General features: G+C 55.4%; 1 protein-coding gene across 2 annotated transcripts; it reads right to left on the bottom strand.

Moving 5' to 3' along the window:
* Window positions 1–6,655: 6,655 nt before the first annotated feature.
* ZFP92 (ZFP92 zinc finger protein) lies at window positions 6,656–19,505 on the bottom strand. Of its 2 annotated transcripts, none has more exons than XM_070604832.1 (5): window positions 19,041–19,505; window positions 15,120–15,170; window positions 14,755–14,881; window positions 13,449–13,553; window positions 6,656–13,086 (listed from the first exon to the last, which is right to left on the bottom strand). In XM_070604832.1, the coding sequence occupies exons 2-5, from the start codon at window positions 15,150–15,152 to the stop codon at window positions 11,894–11,896; spliced, it is 1,458 nt and encodes a 485-aa protein (XP_070460933.1). In that variant the 5' UTR covers window positions 15,153–15,170; window positions 19,041–19,505; the 3' UTR covers window positions 6,656–11,893. The 2 variants fall into 2 exon arrangements, with proteins under 2 accessions (XP_070460933.1, XP_070460935.1); XM_070604834.1 differs by having other exon boundaries at window positions 6,656–12,927.

Genomic DNA, 19,505 nt, shown 5'->3' with positions numbered 1-19,505 from the left:
CCCGTGGCCGAGTGGTTAAGTTCACGCGCTCCACTGCAGGCGGCCCAGTGTTTCGTTGGTTCGAATCCTGGGCGCGGACATGGCACTGCTCATCAAACCATGCTGAGGCAGCGTCCCACATGCCACAACTAGAAGGACCCACAACGAAGAATATACAACTATGTACCAGAGGGCTTTGGGGAGAAAAAGGAAAAAAATAAAATCTTTAAACAAACAAACAAAACAAAACAAAGCAAAAAAAAAGATGCCCCTCCTTCATCATCTTCCATCCTGAATAAGTGAGATGTTCAAAGGCTGCCAGCGGCCCCTGGCCGAGGTTTCCTGGGCCTGCGGGCTTGCCAGTAGACGTTAGAGACAATCGCTGATTCCACTTCTTGTTCCCTCACCGATCTAATGGTTGCAGAGTAGAGTTGATCTGAATTTCTGAGTCATGAAGACCTTGTGGTCATCTTTTATCATGTAGTTCTAGTTGTATTGGATAATCAGCTGAGGATGTGTTGCTTAAGGTTGTTTGGGGGCCGTATTAGTTTTCTAGGGCAGCTGTATCAAAGTACCACAGACTGGATGGCTTAAACGAGTCCAGAAGGCCAGAAAGCAAGGTGTGGGCAGGGGCGGTTCCTTCTGAGGGCCTGGAGGGAGAATCAGCTCCGGGCCTCTCCCCTAGCTTCTGGTGGCTGCTGGCCATCTTAGGCCTTCCTTGGCTTGTAGATGCATCACTCTGATCTCTGCCTCCATCTTCACACGGCTGTCTTCTCCCTCTGTGTGTGTCTCTGTGCCCAGATGTCCTCTTTTTATGTTGGATTATTGTCATATTGGATTCGGGCCCACCCTAATGACCTCATCCTTACTTAGTCAGCTCTGTATGGACCCTGTCTCCAAATATGGTCACATTCTGAGGTCTTGGGGGTTAGCGCTCCAACATATCTTTTTTGGGGGGAGACACAATTCAACCCACAACAGAGGCCAAATGCATAAATAACTTTTTAAAATATTCCACAGACTCTGAAAAACATGCTTCTCCTTAAGAGGTTTTGCTTTCCTATATTTCCCTAGAATCTAGTTTCACAATTGTACTATATAATTCCTTTATGTTTTTACTTGTTTGTCTACCATATCTGTCCAATTTCATGGCGTTATATTAAAATGCCCCATTATAATTGTGTTGTATCGGCATCTTCCTGTGCGTCCGGCCGTCTCTCCACGCATCAGTCAGGGTTCTCTGTATGTGGACAAGGAAACGGCCCTGCCACCTCAGTCTTTTTCTCATAAGGTCTTTGGCTGACTGGATGCAGCCCGCCCACATCATGGAGCGTGATCTGCTTTACTCAAAGTCGACTGATTTCGATGTTAATCTCATCTAAAAAAATCCCTTCACAACCTCGAGACTGATGTTTAACCAAAAACTGGGCACCCTAGCCTACCCATGTTGATACAGAAAATGAGACAGCACGATGCCTGTTAAACGGTCGCTGTTCGCCTGGTGTTAACTCAGTGCTCGAGGCCCCTGAATCCCTGTCCCTCGCGGTGCACCCGCCGGCCCCTCTGCTGTCACCCATCGAGACAGAGCCGCCCACCACTGCTTCCTTTCGTCCCCTCTTCTTTCCCGAGGCCTCTGTCCTGTTTGGTCCAGCAGTTTTTCTTCTAGGAGACAGTTTCTGAATTCTCGCTCTCCTTCCCCAGCTGGGTGAGTGACTTTGGCTGGGAAAAGGAGCCGTGGGCTGCAGCCCCCCAGGCCTGCAGACATTTCCCCAGCTTCCGGCTTCCAGAGCTGCCCAGGGAGCTGGCCTACTTGGATCCACTTCTGCTGTGGCTGGTTCCTTCTGTTTGGAAGTTTCTAAGATGTTCCCGTTATCCTGGGGGTTCCGGAATGCCCAGGTCTGTGGCAATGTGGTGTGGAGCTTGAGGAGTCCACCTGATGGGTAGACGAGGGGCCTTGTCTTCTCAAGGAGGTTTTCTTCAATCATTTGCTAACTTGTTTCTGCCCTGACACTCTCTTCCTTATTTCTTGTCTCCTGGCCAGCATCCTGGGCGCTTCTTTTTAAATTTTATTTTAAATGTAATTTAATTGTTATTTTACTTTTCCTTCCAGCATTATTGAGGTATAGTTGGTATACAGAACCCTGCACATACTCATGTAGACAGTGTGGCGAGTTGGGATGCGTGTATACAAAGTCTCCCAACTTCCAGCTCTTTGTTTCTAGCCCGGCTGCTGGGTCCCTTAAGTGGGGCGAGGTGGGACAGTTGCTACAGTCCCAGGGAGGCCTCTGTGGGCCCAGCTCTGTCCCGACAGCTGGGCGTGCTGGTCCTTGCCCCAGGCCCCAGTCCTTCCACTTAGGTCCTCTCCCCGACTCCTGTCTGTACTGGGAAAACGAAACGTGCTGCTCTGCAGAGTCCTCTCTGCAGCTGCGGAAAAGCAAGCCGCTCGGGCAGTCCGCTAAGGAGACGGCAAAGCCAGAAGGCAATGTCACCCTCTCACGGAGCCAGGCAGATGCTTCTCCAGAGAGCCACTCCCAGCCCCTCGCAGGTCCGCCTGGTCATCAGGGCGGCCATCTGTGCTAGAGAATGGCCTTTATCCTCCAACCACGAGAGCTCTCCGTCTGCAGCAGAGCTGGGAGCAGAGCGTGAGCGCTACCTTCTCGAGAGTTGCATTTCCAAAAGGGGCCTCCGGGGCCCTTAAAAAGAACCTTCCCGGGCTGTGAGGCTGGCAGGAGGCCTATTTAGGTTTACAAAGATTTACATACATCTCAAAGGGGCAGAGGAAGGATTCACAAAGGGGAGATTTCTCCTGGCAGTGCTCTAAGAAAGGGCTGGGAGGAAGGTCCCTTTCCAACAGGGAAACCCCCGCTGGATAGGCCCTTACTCCCTGCGGGCCGCCTCCTCCGCGCTGAGGGAGGTGGGCGCCCTCCCCACCGCCTGTCCTCGCCCCGAGCGCCCCGCAGCCGGAGCCTGCCCAAGGAGTCGGCGGGCAGTGAGGGCGCGGCAGGCCCAGTGCTCTCGTCACCCGCTGGGCTCCCGGGCGCTGCCCTACAGGACTCGCCTCTCTGGGGACACTCGGCTGTCCTGTGAGCTGCCTGGACTCTCCCCAGGGCAGCTTCCCGTGCACACTCAGCATGTGGTCTCTCAAATACCCAAGATGGATTGTCCCTTCTCCAGGAGGCTTCCCTGCCATCTTTCCACCTCTTCTCACTGCCACCAAGCTCAGCAAAACCAGGGCTCTCGGGAAGGGCTCTCGGCAGGGCTGCTGGGAAGCGTTCCTGGGATTTGGCGTCTTTAGAAAGGTCTAGCTTGGTGCTGTCACCCAAAGTGCTAAGTGTACACCATTCACGTCGGCTGTTCTGTGGGATGGGTGGAGGGGCTGGAGCCCCTGAGGGGCAGGGAGCTGCCGGGCGGGATGAAGATGCATGGGGCCCACTTCGAGGCTTGTTTGGAGTGTGGCTGGTTATTTAGCTGCACCAGGCCTGAGACCAGGTGAGGAAGAGAAGGCGGGAAGTGCAGGAATGAAGGGTGAGCAGCCCAGAGGGCCGGCCGCACGGAATGATGGCGGGTGGCAGGGGCTGGGAAGGACAGGCCAGAGGGCCTGGCAAAACAGAAGTGGGGAGGAGGCAGGAGAGTTGGAAGTTTGGAGGTGGGGCCGGGCTGGCCCATAGAAGGCTGGCACAGGCTTTCCTGCCAGTTCCCTTGCTGACAGCTAGAGACCTGTCAGCTGGCTCACTCTCGGAGCCCTGCAACCTCAGGAAGTGGAGCATTTGGCCCACCTGCCAGGTACGTCAGGTTGAGAACCTGGGAATCCTGCTCCTGAAGAAGAAGGAGAAAGAGCAAGGAATTGTGGACCCTCCCCCCACATGTGTCTACTCTGGCCCGGCCCGTGGGGGTGGTGAGGAGGGGCACAGCCGTCCTGTGTGTATGGGGCTGCCCGTGTCCTAATCCCCGGACCCTGGGAACGTGACCTCATTTGGGAAAAGGGTCTCTGCAGATACAATTACGTTAAAGATCTCAAGTTGAGATCATTCTGGCTTACCTGGCATGGGTCTTAAATCCAGTGACAAATGTCCTTATAAGAGAAGAGGAGAGACATAGACACGGAGGAGAAGGTTATGTGATGACAGAGCCAGAGACTGGAGTGATGCGGCCATGAGCCAAGGAACACCTGGGGACCCCAGAAGCTGGAAAACAAGAAACGTGCGTCCCTAGAGCCTGCAGAGGGAGTGCAGCCCCGCCACCACCTTCACTGTGGACTGCCAGCCTCCAGAACAGTGAGAGACTGAATAACTGAAGTTTCAAGGTTACACTGGAGCACAGCCCTATTTCCAAATAAGCTCACATTCTGAGGTCCCGGGGGTTAGGACTCCAACATATATTTTTTGGGGCCACGATTCAATCCACAACACCACCCAATATCTATTCCAACCTTCTTCTCTGGGGATAAGACTCCAATTTTGTTCAGGGCATCGGTGGACTCAGCCTCAGATGACAGGTCATGACAATCCTGTCCCCCACCTTCCCAGCCTCTCTTCCAGCTAAGGGTGGCAATGTGATTCAGTTCTGGCTGAGACCTAAGGGGAAGTCTGCTGGGCTAGTTTCTGGGAAAATTGTTACTTTCTTGATAAAAGGTGACAGATGCAGTTGTCTTTTCTCCTTCCTCCTTCTGTCTTTGAATGCACATGTGATAGCTGGAGCTTTAGCAGCCATTTTGTGATCATGAGGAAAAGCTAAGCTAATTAGAGAGATGCTGGGTCCTGCCAATGCTCTGCTGCTCAACTAGTGCCAGCAAGCTACCTTCAGATTCCTTATGTGAGAAAATTAAACCTCTAATTATTTAATCCACCATAGTCAGGTTTTCTATTATTTGTGGCCACTTTCCTAACTGATACACTGTGTGTGTTTGTTCCTCCATCCCACCTCCATAATCTGAGGAAATAACCAAGACATCTTCTACGCAAGTGTTCAATCACTGCAAAGCTGCTCTCCTCTTTCCTCCTTCGTCTTTCTCTCCCCAGCCCTTCTCTGCCCACTTGGCTCGCTCTCCACCTCCTTTGCCTTGTTCCCACTTAACTAGCCAGAATGTGGAAGAAAAGTACATTATACATTAAGTGAGGAATATTTTCACTGGAAAAAGACAAAAATTAACCTGATTCTTGCCTCCTTGTTTCGATTTGATTTTGTTTTTCTGGTAGAAGCTTTGGCCAGAAAAACTTTTAAAAAACCTCTTGGAACAATGATAAATCCTCAGAAACATGAACATGGGACACACAGCTCTGTTTTAGATTATGGCCAAGGCCGTTATCCAATGTGGGCTGGGCTCCACCAAGGCATCACGGGAACACAGGCATGGGGCCCACAGTGAGAGGCTCCGTGTATGTGTGTGAGCCTGTGAGAATGTGGGTTACTCAGGATGGCTGAAACCACAACCTCGACGTCAGCCACTGCAGGGAGCGGTGAACCTGCCAACGCATGTGCCACCGGACACTGACACCACACCCCACTGCCGAGAGGACTGAGGGCTGTGTGATGTTCACGGACGGACAGGCTCCCTACTGTGCAATGTCAACCTCCACAAGGCGATTTATGGATTCCACGCAATCACAGTCCAAGTCCAGCAGGCTTCCTTTGCCACAGAAATTGCCAAGGTATTCTCAAACTCATACGGAAATGCAACGAACTTAGGACAGACCAAAGAATTTTGATAAAGAACCACATCAGAGGACATGCATTACCTGATTTCCAGACTTACTATAAAGCCACGGTAATCAAGAGAGCGTGACGTGGGCATAAAGACAGACAACTCAATTGATGGAGCAGCACACAGAGCGCAGACGTGGACTCCCACACGGCTGACTGATTTCTGAGCAAGGGGCCAAGGCAGTTCAACTGGGGAAAGATCATCTTTTTAACAGATGGTGCTGGAAAAACTGGATATCCATATAGAAAATAATGAACTGTGAATTCACCTCGCACCATATATACAAAAATTAATTCAAAATGGATCATAGACTTAAATGTAAGAGCTAAAACTATACAACTTCTATAAGAAAACAGAGGATCAGATCTTACTGACTTGAGTCTTGCAAAGATTTCTTAACTACGATACAAAAATTACAAACTAAAAAAATTTTAAATCCATAAGTGGGACTTCATAAAGATAAAACAACTTCTGCTCTTCAAAAACCACTGTTATGAAAATGGACAGGCATGCCACAGTCTGGAAAAAAATGTTTGCAAAACACATATCTGACAAAGGACTTGTATCTAGAACGCTTACAACTAAATAGTAAGACAAACAACCCAACTTAAAAAATGGGGAAAAGATTTAGACAGACACTCCAGCAAAGATTTATGAATGGCCCCCAAGCACATGAAAAGATGCTCAACATCATTAGTTATCAGGGAAATGCACATAAAACCGTGATGAGACCCGACTCTGTACCCGTAGGAGGGCCGGAGTCAGAAAGATGGACAATCACACACAGTGGAGAAACGGGGAGACACTGGACCCCTCCGCACAGCCCAGGGAACGTGAAATGGTGCAAATGTTGTCGAAAAGTTCGGCAATTCCTCAAAAAGCTAAGCACAGAATTGCCATAGGACCCAGCACCTCCACTCCCAGCTGTGTACCCAGGAGAAAGGAAAACAGATGTGCACACAGAGACTTGTCCACTACTGTTCACAGCAGCTTTATTTGTCATGGCCCCAAAGCGGATGCAAGCCCCGTGTCTGTCTACAGGTACCCCATAGGTGTTGCGGCACACCCACACAGTGACTAGCACTCAGCAGTGAAAAGTGAAGGGTTGACAGACGGCACCACCCGGATGAATTTCAAAATCATTACACTGAGTGAAAGAGGCCAGACAAGAAAGTGCATATTGCAGGATTCCATTTACACAGAATTCTAGAAAACGCAAACTAAACTACAGTGACGGAAAGCAGAGCAGTAGCTGTGGGGATGGGGGCAGGGAGAGGCAGGAACAAGGGCGTACTGGGGGACACGGTAACTTCCGGGGGCGATGACATCTATGTGGACTGTCTTATCGTGGTGAGGGTCTCACAGGTGTTCACACGTCAACACCCATCCGCCTGCACGCCTGCACCACACGCGGCTCCTTGTGTGCCAGCGCCACCTCTATGAGGCTGTCAAAGAAAGGGGGAGAATCAGCAGCCGTGGCACGTGGCAAGTCCCCAGAATGTCGATTGAGGCCACTCATGTCAAAGCCTCGTGGGTGGTGGACTGCTGCTATCCACACGCACGTGTCAACACCTGACAAGTATGAGAAGCATCCAGATGACCTCAGTGTGTATACCTGGCGGACATCCATGTGTAAATGTACACACTCTAGCAGTTACATAATTTACCTTAACTTCCCCTCCTCAATCCTAGAACAATTCTCTCATGTTGAAAGAAATTGCTCCTCATCAGCAACCACCTGGAGCTGGGCGTCCCAGGCCCTCTGCACTCTGCTTCTAATGCCCGTGCAGCCGCGACTGTCCTACAGAAAGCTGTCTGCCCTTCTTGGTTCCTGAACATGGCACACGCTCCCGCTTCTTCCCTCCGCCCTGCCCGACATCCTTTGGCCTCTCCTTCCTGGTGCTTACTCCCATCCTGGCCCCGAGACGCCGCTTATCACACTTTGCTGTCTAACAAGGCGTACATTCCGCATCCCTAACTGTGTCCCCCTGGCTGAGTGGAGGAGTGAGGATGTGGGTTCCCAGGGAGTCTGCTGCACCCGTGCGACAATGACAACAGAATCCTCTGACAGCCCCCTTCCCAGGCCTGCCCTTTCCTCCCTTGGGGGCAAGTCTGGGATTATAGCCACTCAAGCCCAGGGGGCCGGGTCTTGACTCTTTCTTTCTTTAAGGTGCCCGGCAGCTTCGCAAAGTTGAGCCAGTTTGTCATCTACAGAAAGGTTCTAAGGCTGCGTCCGTACTTGGAAAGAGCTAAACTCCAGGCCTACAGAAAGCCCCAGGGTAGCCCTGCACTCAGACACGGCTGCACAAAGGCAGACGCAGCCAGGGCAGCCAGAAGTGAGAGCGGCCATCAGAGATGGAGGACAGTGGAAAGGGCCAGGGGCCCCGAGCATGGCTGGGGGACGAGGCAGACAGAGAGGAGACTGAGGCACCTGTGGCCACAAGGTGGCAAGGCCAGGGGGAGGGGCTTCTGGGCCAACAGACAGATGGGGGTCCACGCTGGACTTCCTCTGCAGAGGGAGGCCAAGAAGTGACCAATGGAAGGAAGGGTGAAGGCGGAGCTGCCTTCTGTACAGCGCCACATGGGGCTGGAAAGGGCACCCACACCAATGGGCGCTGCCATTTGCCTGAAGAACAGCAACAGAAACAACTGGAAGCAAGACACAGCTGTGTTTCTCAGGGGTCTGACGTGGCGCTCTGCCCTTCCTGGTCTCAGAGTCACAGCGTCCGACCGGCCTCCGGTGACTGCCCTTGATCCCTGTGCAGCTCGCCCTCGAGGGTTTCTGCCTTACCTTCGCTGGGGGCCGAGGGATGCCCAAACACGGTCTCTCAGCTTCCCCCCAATGCCACGCTCACAGCCTTTCCTGAGGCCATGAACCCAAGTGCTGTCCATTACTTTCAGCCATCAGCGCAGGCCATCTCCACTAGCAGGCTCCTTTCAAGGCCAACACCCTTCGACCGTCCTTATTTGTCTGTACCTGAAGGAAATGAATGCAGTCAGGACAGTTCACCAGTTACATGCAGATACTACCATAGCGTTTACATGGTTCTTGAAAAGTCTCCAAAGTTTCAAAGGACAAACGCTCCAAGGGCCCAGCTGTGCTGTGGGCTGACCCAGCGTCCTGCAGGCTCGTCTCTGAAGCAGAAGGCCGGCACAGAGGTGCAGAGGGGCTGCCGTCCAGGGCAGTTCCTGGGGAGGACGTCCCCAAGAGTCCCCATGTCAGTCGTCTGTCAGAAAGCAAGTGTGGGCCATCATCGCAGTTCCCCACGCAGCCAGAGTGTGGGGTCCCAATCCCGGGGCCGTGCAGAAGGAGGAACATAAGCATTGTCTCCAGCCGCCCTCTGACCTGTATTCTGCGCAATACCCGTTCAGTTCCTGGGCATCCCTGCCCTCCACATCTGAAGGGAAATGGCGCTCATAACCGCCTTGCTGCGGAGCGTTTCCGAAGAGGAGCGAGAGTGGACCGAGACCCAAGACCCGACAAACCAGAAGATTCATCGCTACTCAAACTGTCACTTGTCTGTGTAAGCATCTGGAGACCCTGGAGCTTTCCAGGGCATTCCAAAACCAGATTGCAAGTGCTCGGCACCTCTCCCGGCAAAGCCCCTTGCTGCTGAAAACATCTGTGCGCCTCCCCGCCCCTGGGCATCTTTGGGTCCCAAGGTGAAAACAGGAGCTCAGGGTAAAACTGACTTAGCTTATTCAGTAGAACCAACGGGAGGACATTATACTGGGGAGGTGCACCCCTTCTTTAGTAAAGAAGATTTATTAAAGGTTCCTGACAGGCCTGTTGGAGCGAAATCGCTCACTTACTGGAGTGATGGAAGTGGACATCAGAGTGCACGGATCTGTGCTCCTCCCAGTTTCCATCATGTGGCACTTGGTGCCCCAATTCCGGTTGGGCCACGGTCGGACAAAATGAGAGCAGAGCCCAAGCGCATGGCCTCCTGCCACTGTCTCCTGCCCTCCATGGGGATAGGTATCCTGAATCTATGCCAGCCCAACGACCTCTCCATGGACTTCAAACACACCATTCCTAATACCTCTGTTTCTACTGGAAAATCCAAAGTTGCAAATACTTTCAACTATCTCAAGGTAAGGCTAGAGCCAACTACGAGATAGAACCTGAGTTCAGTGTGCTGGGGGGCAATGTTCACTTCACAAGCCTTTACTGAGTGCCAAGCACTGGGCTTGGAAACAAGCGCCCCAAAGACTAGCATGACGTGCAGAGCAGGAGGCTGTCAAAGGACATGGGGATGTGGACCCAGTGAGGGAGGCTATGAGATAAGAGCAAGTTACAAGAATTCTAGAACTTTCCATAAGTCCTAAGTGTGAAAAATCGTTTTAATCTATTTAAAGCTTGTCTGTCTCTATCGCTCGCTCTCACTCTGCAGTTGTCCTAGCACTCGGAGCTCCGAGCAGCACAGTCAGAAGGAATCCTGTATTTCCAGGTCTCCTCACGCTGTCCTGACGGGTCTTGAACCTCCCCCGTCTGGCAGGGAGGGCACACACTCCTCGGAGGCCCAGTGGGGGTCTCCAGCACACCTACCACCTACCTCCCTGCCCTCGAGTGGCTCCTGTGACAGAGCCAGAGCCCGTGGGAGTGAAGGGGGCTGGAAGGAGGTGGGAAGCCGACCAGGACACTGGGCTGAGAGCACTGGGGGGGGACTCCCAGGTCCAGCTCTGGGGACAGTGTGGGCAGGACAGGGCACAGTCTGATAGCAGCTGTCCGCCCCCCCCCCCCCCAGCAGGAGCTTTCTCTTCAAGAACCCCTTAGGCTGCAGTAAAGTGCCATTTGAAGGGTCCACCCTGTCTCTGCAGGGCTAAGGGGGCGGAGGGAGAAGAGGAGCTGGGCTTGCCGCCCTGCCAATCGGCCGTCAGGCCTGGGGCGGCGCCCTTTCTCCTGCGTGAAGTCTTCTCAGAGGGTTGGGAGCTTCTTATGTAAGTAAGGAGAGATCCCCTGATGCCCTCATATGGCAAACATCTCTATCTTCAACTTACATTACCCGTGAACACAAAACCATTCAAAGCAACTGAACCTCCACTATTTGAAGAAACGTCATGTGAGACATAGAGCCCATGAGAGAGCTGTTACTGGGCACTCTGTGCAAAGCCCTGAGCCATCTGGCTTTCCTCCCGGGAGGCACCAGCCTCAGGGAGCAGCTGCTGGAGGAGAGCAGCTGAGTCTGAAGCTTTAGGCACTGACAGTGGGAAGGAGGGGCAGAGAGGCCAGGGCGGCCTTTGCTGGTGGCGTCTAGGGGGCAGAAGGCAGCGGGTGGGGTGAGCCCAGGGGCCTGGTGGGCAAGAAGGGGACGAAAGGCAGCAAGGCGGCCGCTGGCAAAGCCCACCGTGACTTGCCCAGAGCCAGCTCCCGCACTGGACCAGAGTGAAAGGGCTCCTCTAAAGGAGGAGAAGCCCAGAGTCCTGTGGGGCCTGGGCCAGCCAGCCTCCAGAACTCTCCAACACTGAGAAGACGGGGCCTGGGTGCCACTCCTTCCAGAAGCAGCTGGGGACATCCACAAAAGGCCATGGCTTTTAGGCACAAGGACCAATGACCTAGGAAAAGAATGGCCCACTGCTGTGCGTGAAAGCAGACGCCACTTGCTTCTGGCTGACAAGGTGGCATGGGGGGGCCATGAGCGCCTTTGCCTGAGTCCATTTTCAGGCCATTTCTTGATGAATTTGAGGTGATGTCACAGTCAAACCACAGCCTAGCTGTAGAGCCCACAGTTTCGAATTCCCTCAAGTCCCCTCCATTTATAAGCTTTTGAAAGCTTAAAGTGCTTTGAGTGTCTTCTACTGGGAAACTAACAAGTCTTGGGGGAAAGTGAACGACCCACAGAGGACACGAACTGCTCCTGCCCACCTCACGGCCGAGCCTGCGGCGGCGCTCACAACACCTGCTCCAGCCCAGCACCTCCCAGGCCCGTGGGGCAGGCGCGCTTTCAGCAGCTGCGACATGGAATCCAAATCTGCTCACACGCATGCCTGTGCACACACGACAGTGGCCAGCCATCGGCCCAGGGACGAGTCTGTGGTGTGGTCTCTATGCATCATCGAGGACCAAAGGGAGGGGAGTGGAGGGCCCCTCATTTGAGACCCGGCCCTCCCGCGGCGGCCCACATGCGACAGCGCCGAGGACAGCTGTGCCCTGGAGTCCAGCTCGTGTCCCTTGTCCTCAGGGCGGGGCTCTGCCAAGGGTCTTCTGTGGGCCTATGAGGCCAGCCCTTTTCCGCAATCGCACCCCGCCGAGGGCTTCCTTCCCCCACGTGTTTTCTGGCGATGGCTGAGCTGCACTGTCCTTCTGCAGGCCTCGCCACCCTGGCTGCGCTGGCCGCTGCCTGCACAGGGCTCCTGGGCGCCGTCGGAGCTCCTGCGGCAGGCCTGCCCGGCCCCGCGGCCTGCCGGCGGTTGCTCCGGTGCAATGAAGCAGTCTGGGCACCCGCTGTGAACCGCCTGGTGCTTGAAGAGGTTGGCCCGCCTGCTGAAGGCCTTGCCGCACTCGCTGCACTCGTAGGGCCGCTCGCCGCTGTGCACCCGCCGGTGCTGGCTGAGGCCTGAGCGCCCGCGGAAGGCCTTCCCGCACTCCTTGCACTCAAATGGCTTCTCCCCGCTGTGCACGCGCTGGTGATGAATGAGCTGGGAAATGCCCTTGAAGGCTTTGGGACACTGGCTGCAGGCGTAGGGCTTCCGGCCGCTGTGGGTGCGCTGGTGCTCGATGAGGTTGGAGCTCCTGCTGAAGGCCTTGCCGCACTCACTGCAGGCGTAGGGCCGCTCGCCGCTGTGCACCCGCCGGTGCTCCAGGAGGGCAAAGCTGCGCCTGAAGAGTTTCCCGCACTCCGGGCACTCATAGGGCTTCTCACCACTGTGGATAATCTGGTGCTTGATGAGGTTGGAGCTGCGGGTAAAGGCCTTGCCGCATTCCGGGCATGTGTAGGGTTTCTCGCCGCTGTGGATGCGCTGGTGCTCCAGGAGCGCAAAGCTGCGCCGGAAGAGTTTTCCACACTCCCGGCACTTGTAGGGCTTCTCGCTGCTGTGAATTATCTGGTGCTTGATGAGGTTGGAGCTCCGGCTGAAGCATTTCCCACACTGCTGACACAGGTATCGCTTGTCTGCCCCTTTGGCACACTGTGGCCTTAGCACCGGATCCTGTCCAGCGCTGAGGTCACTTCTCTGCACAGTCTCTCTTCCCTCACCTGAGGAGCTGCCTTGACCTTTCTCCCTGGGATGATCACCCCCGCTGGAACCTGTTTGTGGAGAGAGAGCGTGTTTCCGTCTGTGCTCCAGTGTGCCCTCCAGCGGCCTGGCTGCCTGGCCCTGGTTACCACTTTGAAGATCGGCCCCTGCGAGTTCTTTTGGACAATGGTTCTGCTTTGAAATCGACATCTTGCTTTTTATCCTGTCACCTGTAAAGCCAAAGAGCACCAACCAGTGTCACTCCCTCCCTGTGTCTCTGATTAGGGTTTGTTCTTTATCCTCATCCTCAGGCCAAGGCAGAGAAGAGAGGACTCAGGACGCCAGGGTGTGGGGGAAGAAGCAGGATGATCATTGGCAGACAGGAGAGCAAGAGGGGAGGAGGTGGAAACTGTGAGCTGCTGACAGACAGCAGGGGGCGCTCCCTTCATCTGGTGCCTCAACGGGGAACTCCTTGGGAGATTTAAATCTGCCCCAAAAGAGAATTTCCCACCCAAAGTGTCCACGCCACCCTCCTTTGGCTGCCGCTCTTTGCAAACGGCTCAGGCGAGCCGGCTGAGCTCCCCTCACTTACCTGCCTCCATTCTTGTGGTGGCCCCCATCCTTCGGACATCTGCTACCCAGGGCCCCTGCCCTCTCTCCAGCTGGGACACCAGGTGAGGCTTGGAGGATGAAAATCCTGTCCATGGAAATGAAGTGGATCAGTCACTCCTGAACTCAGCCCAGCCTTACTATCTTCAGGAACAGAGAACAAAGAACTCTCTAGAAAGTGCCACTAAGAAGGTTCAGAGAAAGGGCAGAGTTCCTCTCAGGATGCGGAGGCCACACAGATTCCACTCAGGTGGGCAGGTGGCAGCAGGGGCCGTGAGATCTGCTCCCCAAGGAGCAGCAGCGGCTGTGGTTCTTGGGGCGGGGCCTGCGTCCCACATCACTGCTGCAAACCACCGGGTCTGTGCCCAGGTGTGGGGGGAGCCACAGGGGGGCCTTCGCCAGCCCAGCCCTGTGGTGTGTTACTATTTGGCCTGCAAGGAGGGTGGCAGGCTTTCAGGAAGTGGAGGATCTGTGTGGAGACCCCAAGGGACAGGCAAAGGGCTGGAGCAGGGATCTACAGGGGCCAAGGCCCGGAGGAGTCTCAGGGGCTGCCTGTGCCCCGAAAGCCGAAGCCCCCCATTTCACCATCAAACAGAGCCCATGTCTCAGTTCCTTAGGCCAGACTCAAGTGAGGATTCCAGAACTCCCCTGGAAATCCCAGATCTGCCTGGTGAGGGCCAGAAAGAACCAAAGGGAAGGAGCTAGTCCTCTCTCTGTGGGGTCAGACTACAGAGTTGAAATCTGTGGAGCCCAGAAGGAGAAATGGAGCGAATGCATCCCCTGCACCCGGAAGGCAGTGCGGTGCAGCCGGGGGTGGGGGGGGGGCTCTGCCCCAGCCACTTCCTGATCTCTCCCGGCCGGAAGACCAAGTGCACGCCTGGTCCTGGGCCTCTGTGTCCCTGGCCCTCTATGGCTTGATGCAAGGAAAAGAAGCTGCTAGACTCTAGAAGATGAAACGAATGTAAAATGCAATTTTGCTACAAATGACTTAAGACTAAAATAATGCATATAAACATTGGAGGATAATTTGCATCTGTCTTTTGGGTAGAAGAGGTTTAGTTAACCCATGATTTTATATGCAAAATAAGTTTAACAGGAGCCCAAACATTTACCCAAAACATTTAGCTAAAGACCGTGCTATTGAGATAAAAGCTGGGCCACACGGGATTACCGATCTGATGTGGAAATGCATTTATTCTTGGGCTCACAGTAGCCAACAAGCAAAGAAACTCAGAAATAAATTGAGTTCAGAGGCAGAGCAGGGGGACTTGCCCGTGGGGGGTCCTTACCCAGTGACACCAAATGGCGGTAGTTCTCCAACATCACTTGCTTGTAGAGGATCCTTTGTCTGAGATCCAGAAGCTTCCATTCTGTCTTGGTGAAGTACACGGACACGTCCTCAAAAGATACTGGCACCTAAAATGAGCCAATCCTGTGGCTGCAGGGGAATTCACCCCTGTGGGCCCCAGGATGAGCTGGCAGCAATTAACAGGAGGTAGGGGAGCCACGGAGAGCGGAGAGCTTGGCAGCTGGCGGAGGCTCAGATTTGCAAGAGTTGTGAGTCTGGGACAAGAGGAGGCGAGGCGGCAGATGGAGACTACCAAGGGGGGACGCTGAGGCCAAGGGCCACCCACAGTCGGGGAGCCCCACTCACCTTGGGTCTGGCCGTCAGGAGAATGGCCGCCATCGCAGGGATGCAGAGAAGCTAAGGGAGGGGGAAAGAGCCAGGGGTGAGGTGAGGCCCACGCTACTCCAGTATAACCTCATCCAAATAAGGTCCCATTCACAGCCACTGGGGGGCAGGACTTCAAGAGATCTTTTTTCAGGGGACACAATTCAACCCACAACTCTTTCCCCAATTGAGCTTCTGTCCCCTCTCCTTCCCTGTGTAGAGGGCCCCAGACAGGGGCTCACCCCCTCCTACTGCTAAGCTCGACCAAACAGGCTTTCAAGGGACTGTGCTTCTCCTCCTCTCTTTCTTCTCATTTCCTTCTTTCCTCAGCCCTCTTCCCATGTGGGCAGCACCCCGACGCCTGGCTTTCCAGCCATCCCTGGAAGCTCCATTGCCGACCCCTTTTTCCCTCAGGTCGATTCAGGTCGAAAAAATCCAAACACACAAATACCACTTCCGCCTGCAAACAGACTTGCTCTCAAGGAGAAGAGAAAGACCCAGCTAATGAGATGCTGAAAACTGGGGGGTACAGAAGGTGAGGCCACACCCCCTCGGGGATGGGAGGGAGCTGGGGCCCGTGCTAAGGAAAGTGTCATTGACAAAGTGGATAGGGTCAGATCTCTGCATCAGTTCTCAGCGCTGGAAGACAGGGCTGCAAAAGAAAGTTTGCTCCAAGGATGTTATCGCCATCCAACTGGAGACCACCCTGTGGAAGTCCCGGCTGGCCGAGGAGCCGAGGCAGCAGGCAGTGGCTTATGAGGGAGTGGGCCGAGCACGCTCCTTACGTTGCCCTCGGCCACCACGGCTGCTTGTGCCTCAGGAGAGAGGATGAGGGGACACGGTCCCTGGAGCATTTAAATCATCCCTAAGTCCCTTATCACCCGTGATGAGCTGTTGATCAACATTGGCCCAGAATAAATAAATAAACTCACGTGTCTGATGAAGAAGTTTATATTAATCAGAGAGAAAGAATCCCTTAAGGTGGAATGGATGCTAAAACCATCAGGTGAAAGACTGAGGGAGAAGAGACATCCACGTGATGTCTGAATGTCTTCCCCTGTTTACTGCTGGTCACAGGAGAGAAAGCAAACTGGACGGCAGGACAGAAGCGGGCCGTGCCTGCTGCGGGGATGGCACGGGGGTGCCGAGGCTGCCCAGGACGGCTCTTTGCGAAAGTTCCACCCGGTTCGAACGCAGCCTTGGGACCCAACAGGGCCAGAGGGCCCAGTTAAAGACACCACAAGGAAGCAACCAGCCCGATCCAGAAGGTGGGTTGTTCCTCAGTCTCTTCTGCAAATCAGTGTTATGGGGAAAAGAGGAGGCTAGGGAGGCAGGCTGTCCCAGACGAAAAAGAGATCTCAGGGCTCAACAGCCAAGTGCAACGGGAATCCTCAATGAGATGCTGGCATGAAGGAGAGAGGAGCCAAAGGCACTGGAGGGCATGGGGGGTGACTGTGGAGCGGTCCTCAGGACACTGGGGGCCACTGCTGCTCACGTATTGTGTGGATAATGGCACTGGGTCATGGAAGAAAATGTCCTTCTCCAGAGATGCACATTGAAGCATTTGGGGGGAAGATGGCATATAAATTTACTTTAAAATATTTCAGCACAAACAAAGGAAAGAGAGAAGGGGAGCAAGAGTGAGAAAGAAGCGAGGTGAGCTGGAGGCCGCTGCCGGTCGGGGAGGGGGGTGCTGGGCTTCGTCAGACTAGCCTCCCTACCTGGCCGATTGCTTGACAGGGTTCAAAACTAAAAGGGAAAATAGTTAGGTGGTTCCTCAATAAGTAAACATAGTCGTCATATGACTCAACAGTTCTACTCCTGGGCATATGCTCAAAGCACTGAAAACAGGTGTTCACACAAAAACTCGCACACCCGTGTTCACAGCGGCATGATTCACAGCGGCTAAAAGGCGGAAGCAACCCAAGTGTCCACCGGCAGAAGAATGGAGCAACAAAAAGAAAGTTGAAAGTAAGAGGTGTTCTCTCTAGTCCCCCCAGCCCAAGACACACTGGGCTCCAAGCTCCCAAGACAGAAGGACCTGTTGAGCTGTGACCACCTGAGAGAAACACCGCGGGCAGGGTTCGCCTGTGGCCGGAGAGCAATGCTGGAGTCCCCCCCGACCAGGCGAACTGCTCACACACAACAGTGTCCATCCTTGAGTCCTAGTCCCCTGGGGTCAGCGTACTTTCACATCCTGAAAGTACGCGACAAGTCCTACCCTCACAGACCCTAATGCCAAGTAACCCCAGGAGGGGATGGGGTGACACTCCTGAGCACGTGACAAGGAAGAAGCTGGAAGGAGCTTGTGGAACTGGAAAGTGGCTTCTCCTAAGCCCCTTTGGCCTGAAGGATGAATCTAGGCCCCAGAGCTCAGGTTTCCCTGAAACCCAACACTGGGTCCCAGTGAGGGGCCGGGGCAAGCGGCCGGGAAGGCCCTTTCAGCCTGGGTAACCAGCCGCTGTCCTGGCCTCCTCCCAGGCTGGCCCAGCCCCAGGAGGGAGCACACGCGCCCCGCTTGCCCCCACCCTGACCAGGTGAAGCCGAGTGTGCGGGGCGCCCCCTGGGGGAGGAGAGCAGCGGGGCGGAGAGCGGCACCGCCACCTGAAACGGAGCCGGGAGCCCAAAGGGAGAGGCCTCCGGGGGCGTCGGAGCTGGTGCCTTCCCGAGACCACGAGATGGGGCTAGTTCCCCAGGAAAAGAGAGCAGAAAACAAACAAACAGGAGAGCCGGTCAGCAAGCCCCCTCAGGCCGGATCAGGAACTGGGGCTTTTCCATCCAGAAGGAGGGAGGGCTTCTTCCTTCCCAGTGGAACCTCCTCTGGGGTCCGGCAATTCAAGGCCCCAACTGCCTCCTCTTGGCCCCAGCATCCTTCCCTGAGGCCCATGTCACCTGCCACTCAGCTGGTGAAAAGGCCTGAGGACCCAGGGCCTGGGGAGGCCAGCCTCAGCCCAGAGCTGAGGTCTGGCTCAGGAGCCGCCACAGGTCAGCCCTGGCCAAGGAGAGCTCTGAGAAGCAACCCTGCAACTGGTGTCTCCAGGCCCTGCCCTCAGGGGGCAGATGCTGATCTGGCCATACAGAGGGCCACCTCCTAATGGGGTTCTGTCCTTTCCTGCTCACAGCCCTCCTTGGGGTGCCCATCTCACTCACAGGAAACCCACATGGCCCTTCCTGACCTCCCTCTCCCCTCCTCCCAGCCCCTTCCTCCCTCTGCTCCAGTCACGCTGGCCTCCAAACTCTTCCTACCACACACCAGGCCACTCCTGCCTCAGGGCCTTTGCACTGGCTGCTCCCTCTGCCTGGAATGCTCTCTCACCTCCTTCAAGTTTTTCAGAAATGTCACCTTCTAACCACACTACTTAAACTTGCAACCCGACCCCTCCTCTCCGTTCTTCTGCTCTATTTTTCCCCATGGCACTTACCATCGTTTAACATACTCTCTAATTCTTAATTTATCTGTGCCCTACCACCAGAACCGGAACCCGGGAGCAGGGAACTTGGTGTTTGGCTCCCTGAGATGTCTGCAATGCCTGGAGCAGCCTGGCCCATAGCGGGTGCTTGGGGAGACCTGTTGCGTCGGGACTGTCCCAACTAGCCCTGCGGGCAGTCCCCGCACAGCCCGGCTCAGCTCAGCTCACTTCTCTTGCCCTTGCGGGCCTCGCATCCTGCCCTTGGCTTCCTCTTCTTCTGCCTTCTTGCGGCGCGATCGTCACTGCTAACATCCCAACACCAAGGGGCACAACCCCCACCAAGTCTCGCCCGCCCCCCCCCCGCCCCCCGCCCGGAGCGCGTCTGGGCGCCCTCAGGGCCTGTGCGGCGGCCGGCTCCGGCAGCAGCGCGGCGACCTCACGATGTCAGCCCGCCGGGCGCTCCCGAGGGCAGAGGCGCAAAATCCAAACTTACCAGGCACCTCGGCCACGGCGACGGGATGCTCTGCAGCCAGCGCCAGGGCCAGCGGCGGAGCACAGTCAGAGAAGAGAAACTGGGAAACCGGCTGCCCTTCCAGCCCGAGCGGGCCGCTCTCCCTTGGCGCCCAGCAAGAGGGCAGCTCTCCGTCCTCGCCGCCTCCCAGGGCGTCCCGACTGAGCCACCGCAGCTCCCTCGCCCCCTCGCCACCTGCTGAGACGGGCCTCCGCCCAGGGCCTCCTCGGCCCAGCTCGGCTGGTGGACCCCGGCTCCGCGGACTGCCAGGCTGCAGGCCCTGCAGCCCCCCCCGCAGGCCCGTGGCCAAGGCCGCCGCCTCCGAGAAGCCCTCCTGGGCAGCGCCTCCGGGAGGTGGCGGGGCTCCAGGCCGAGTCTCCGCCTGGTCACGGGGCGCCACTTGGGAGGCGGGTTCTGCGCGGCTGTCGGTTGGTCTGTCCAGCGCAG

The sequence above is a fragment of the Equus przewalskii genome, chromosome X (genome assembly GCF_037783145.1).
Source record: "Equus przewalskii isolate Varuska chromosome X, EquPr2, whole genome shotgun sequence".
In the NCBI taxonomy this organism is placed as follows: domain Eukaryota; kingdom Metazoa; phylum Chordata; class Mammalia; order Perissodactyla; family Equidae; genus Equus; species Equus przewalskii.
The sequence above is the reverse complement of the archived record's forward strand: the minus strand, read 5'-3'. Positions and strand labels throughout refer to the sequence as shown.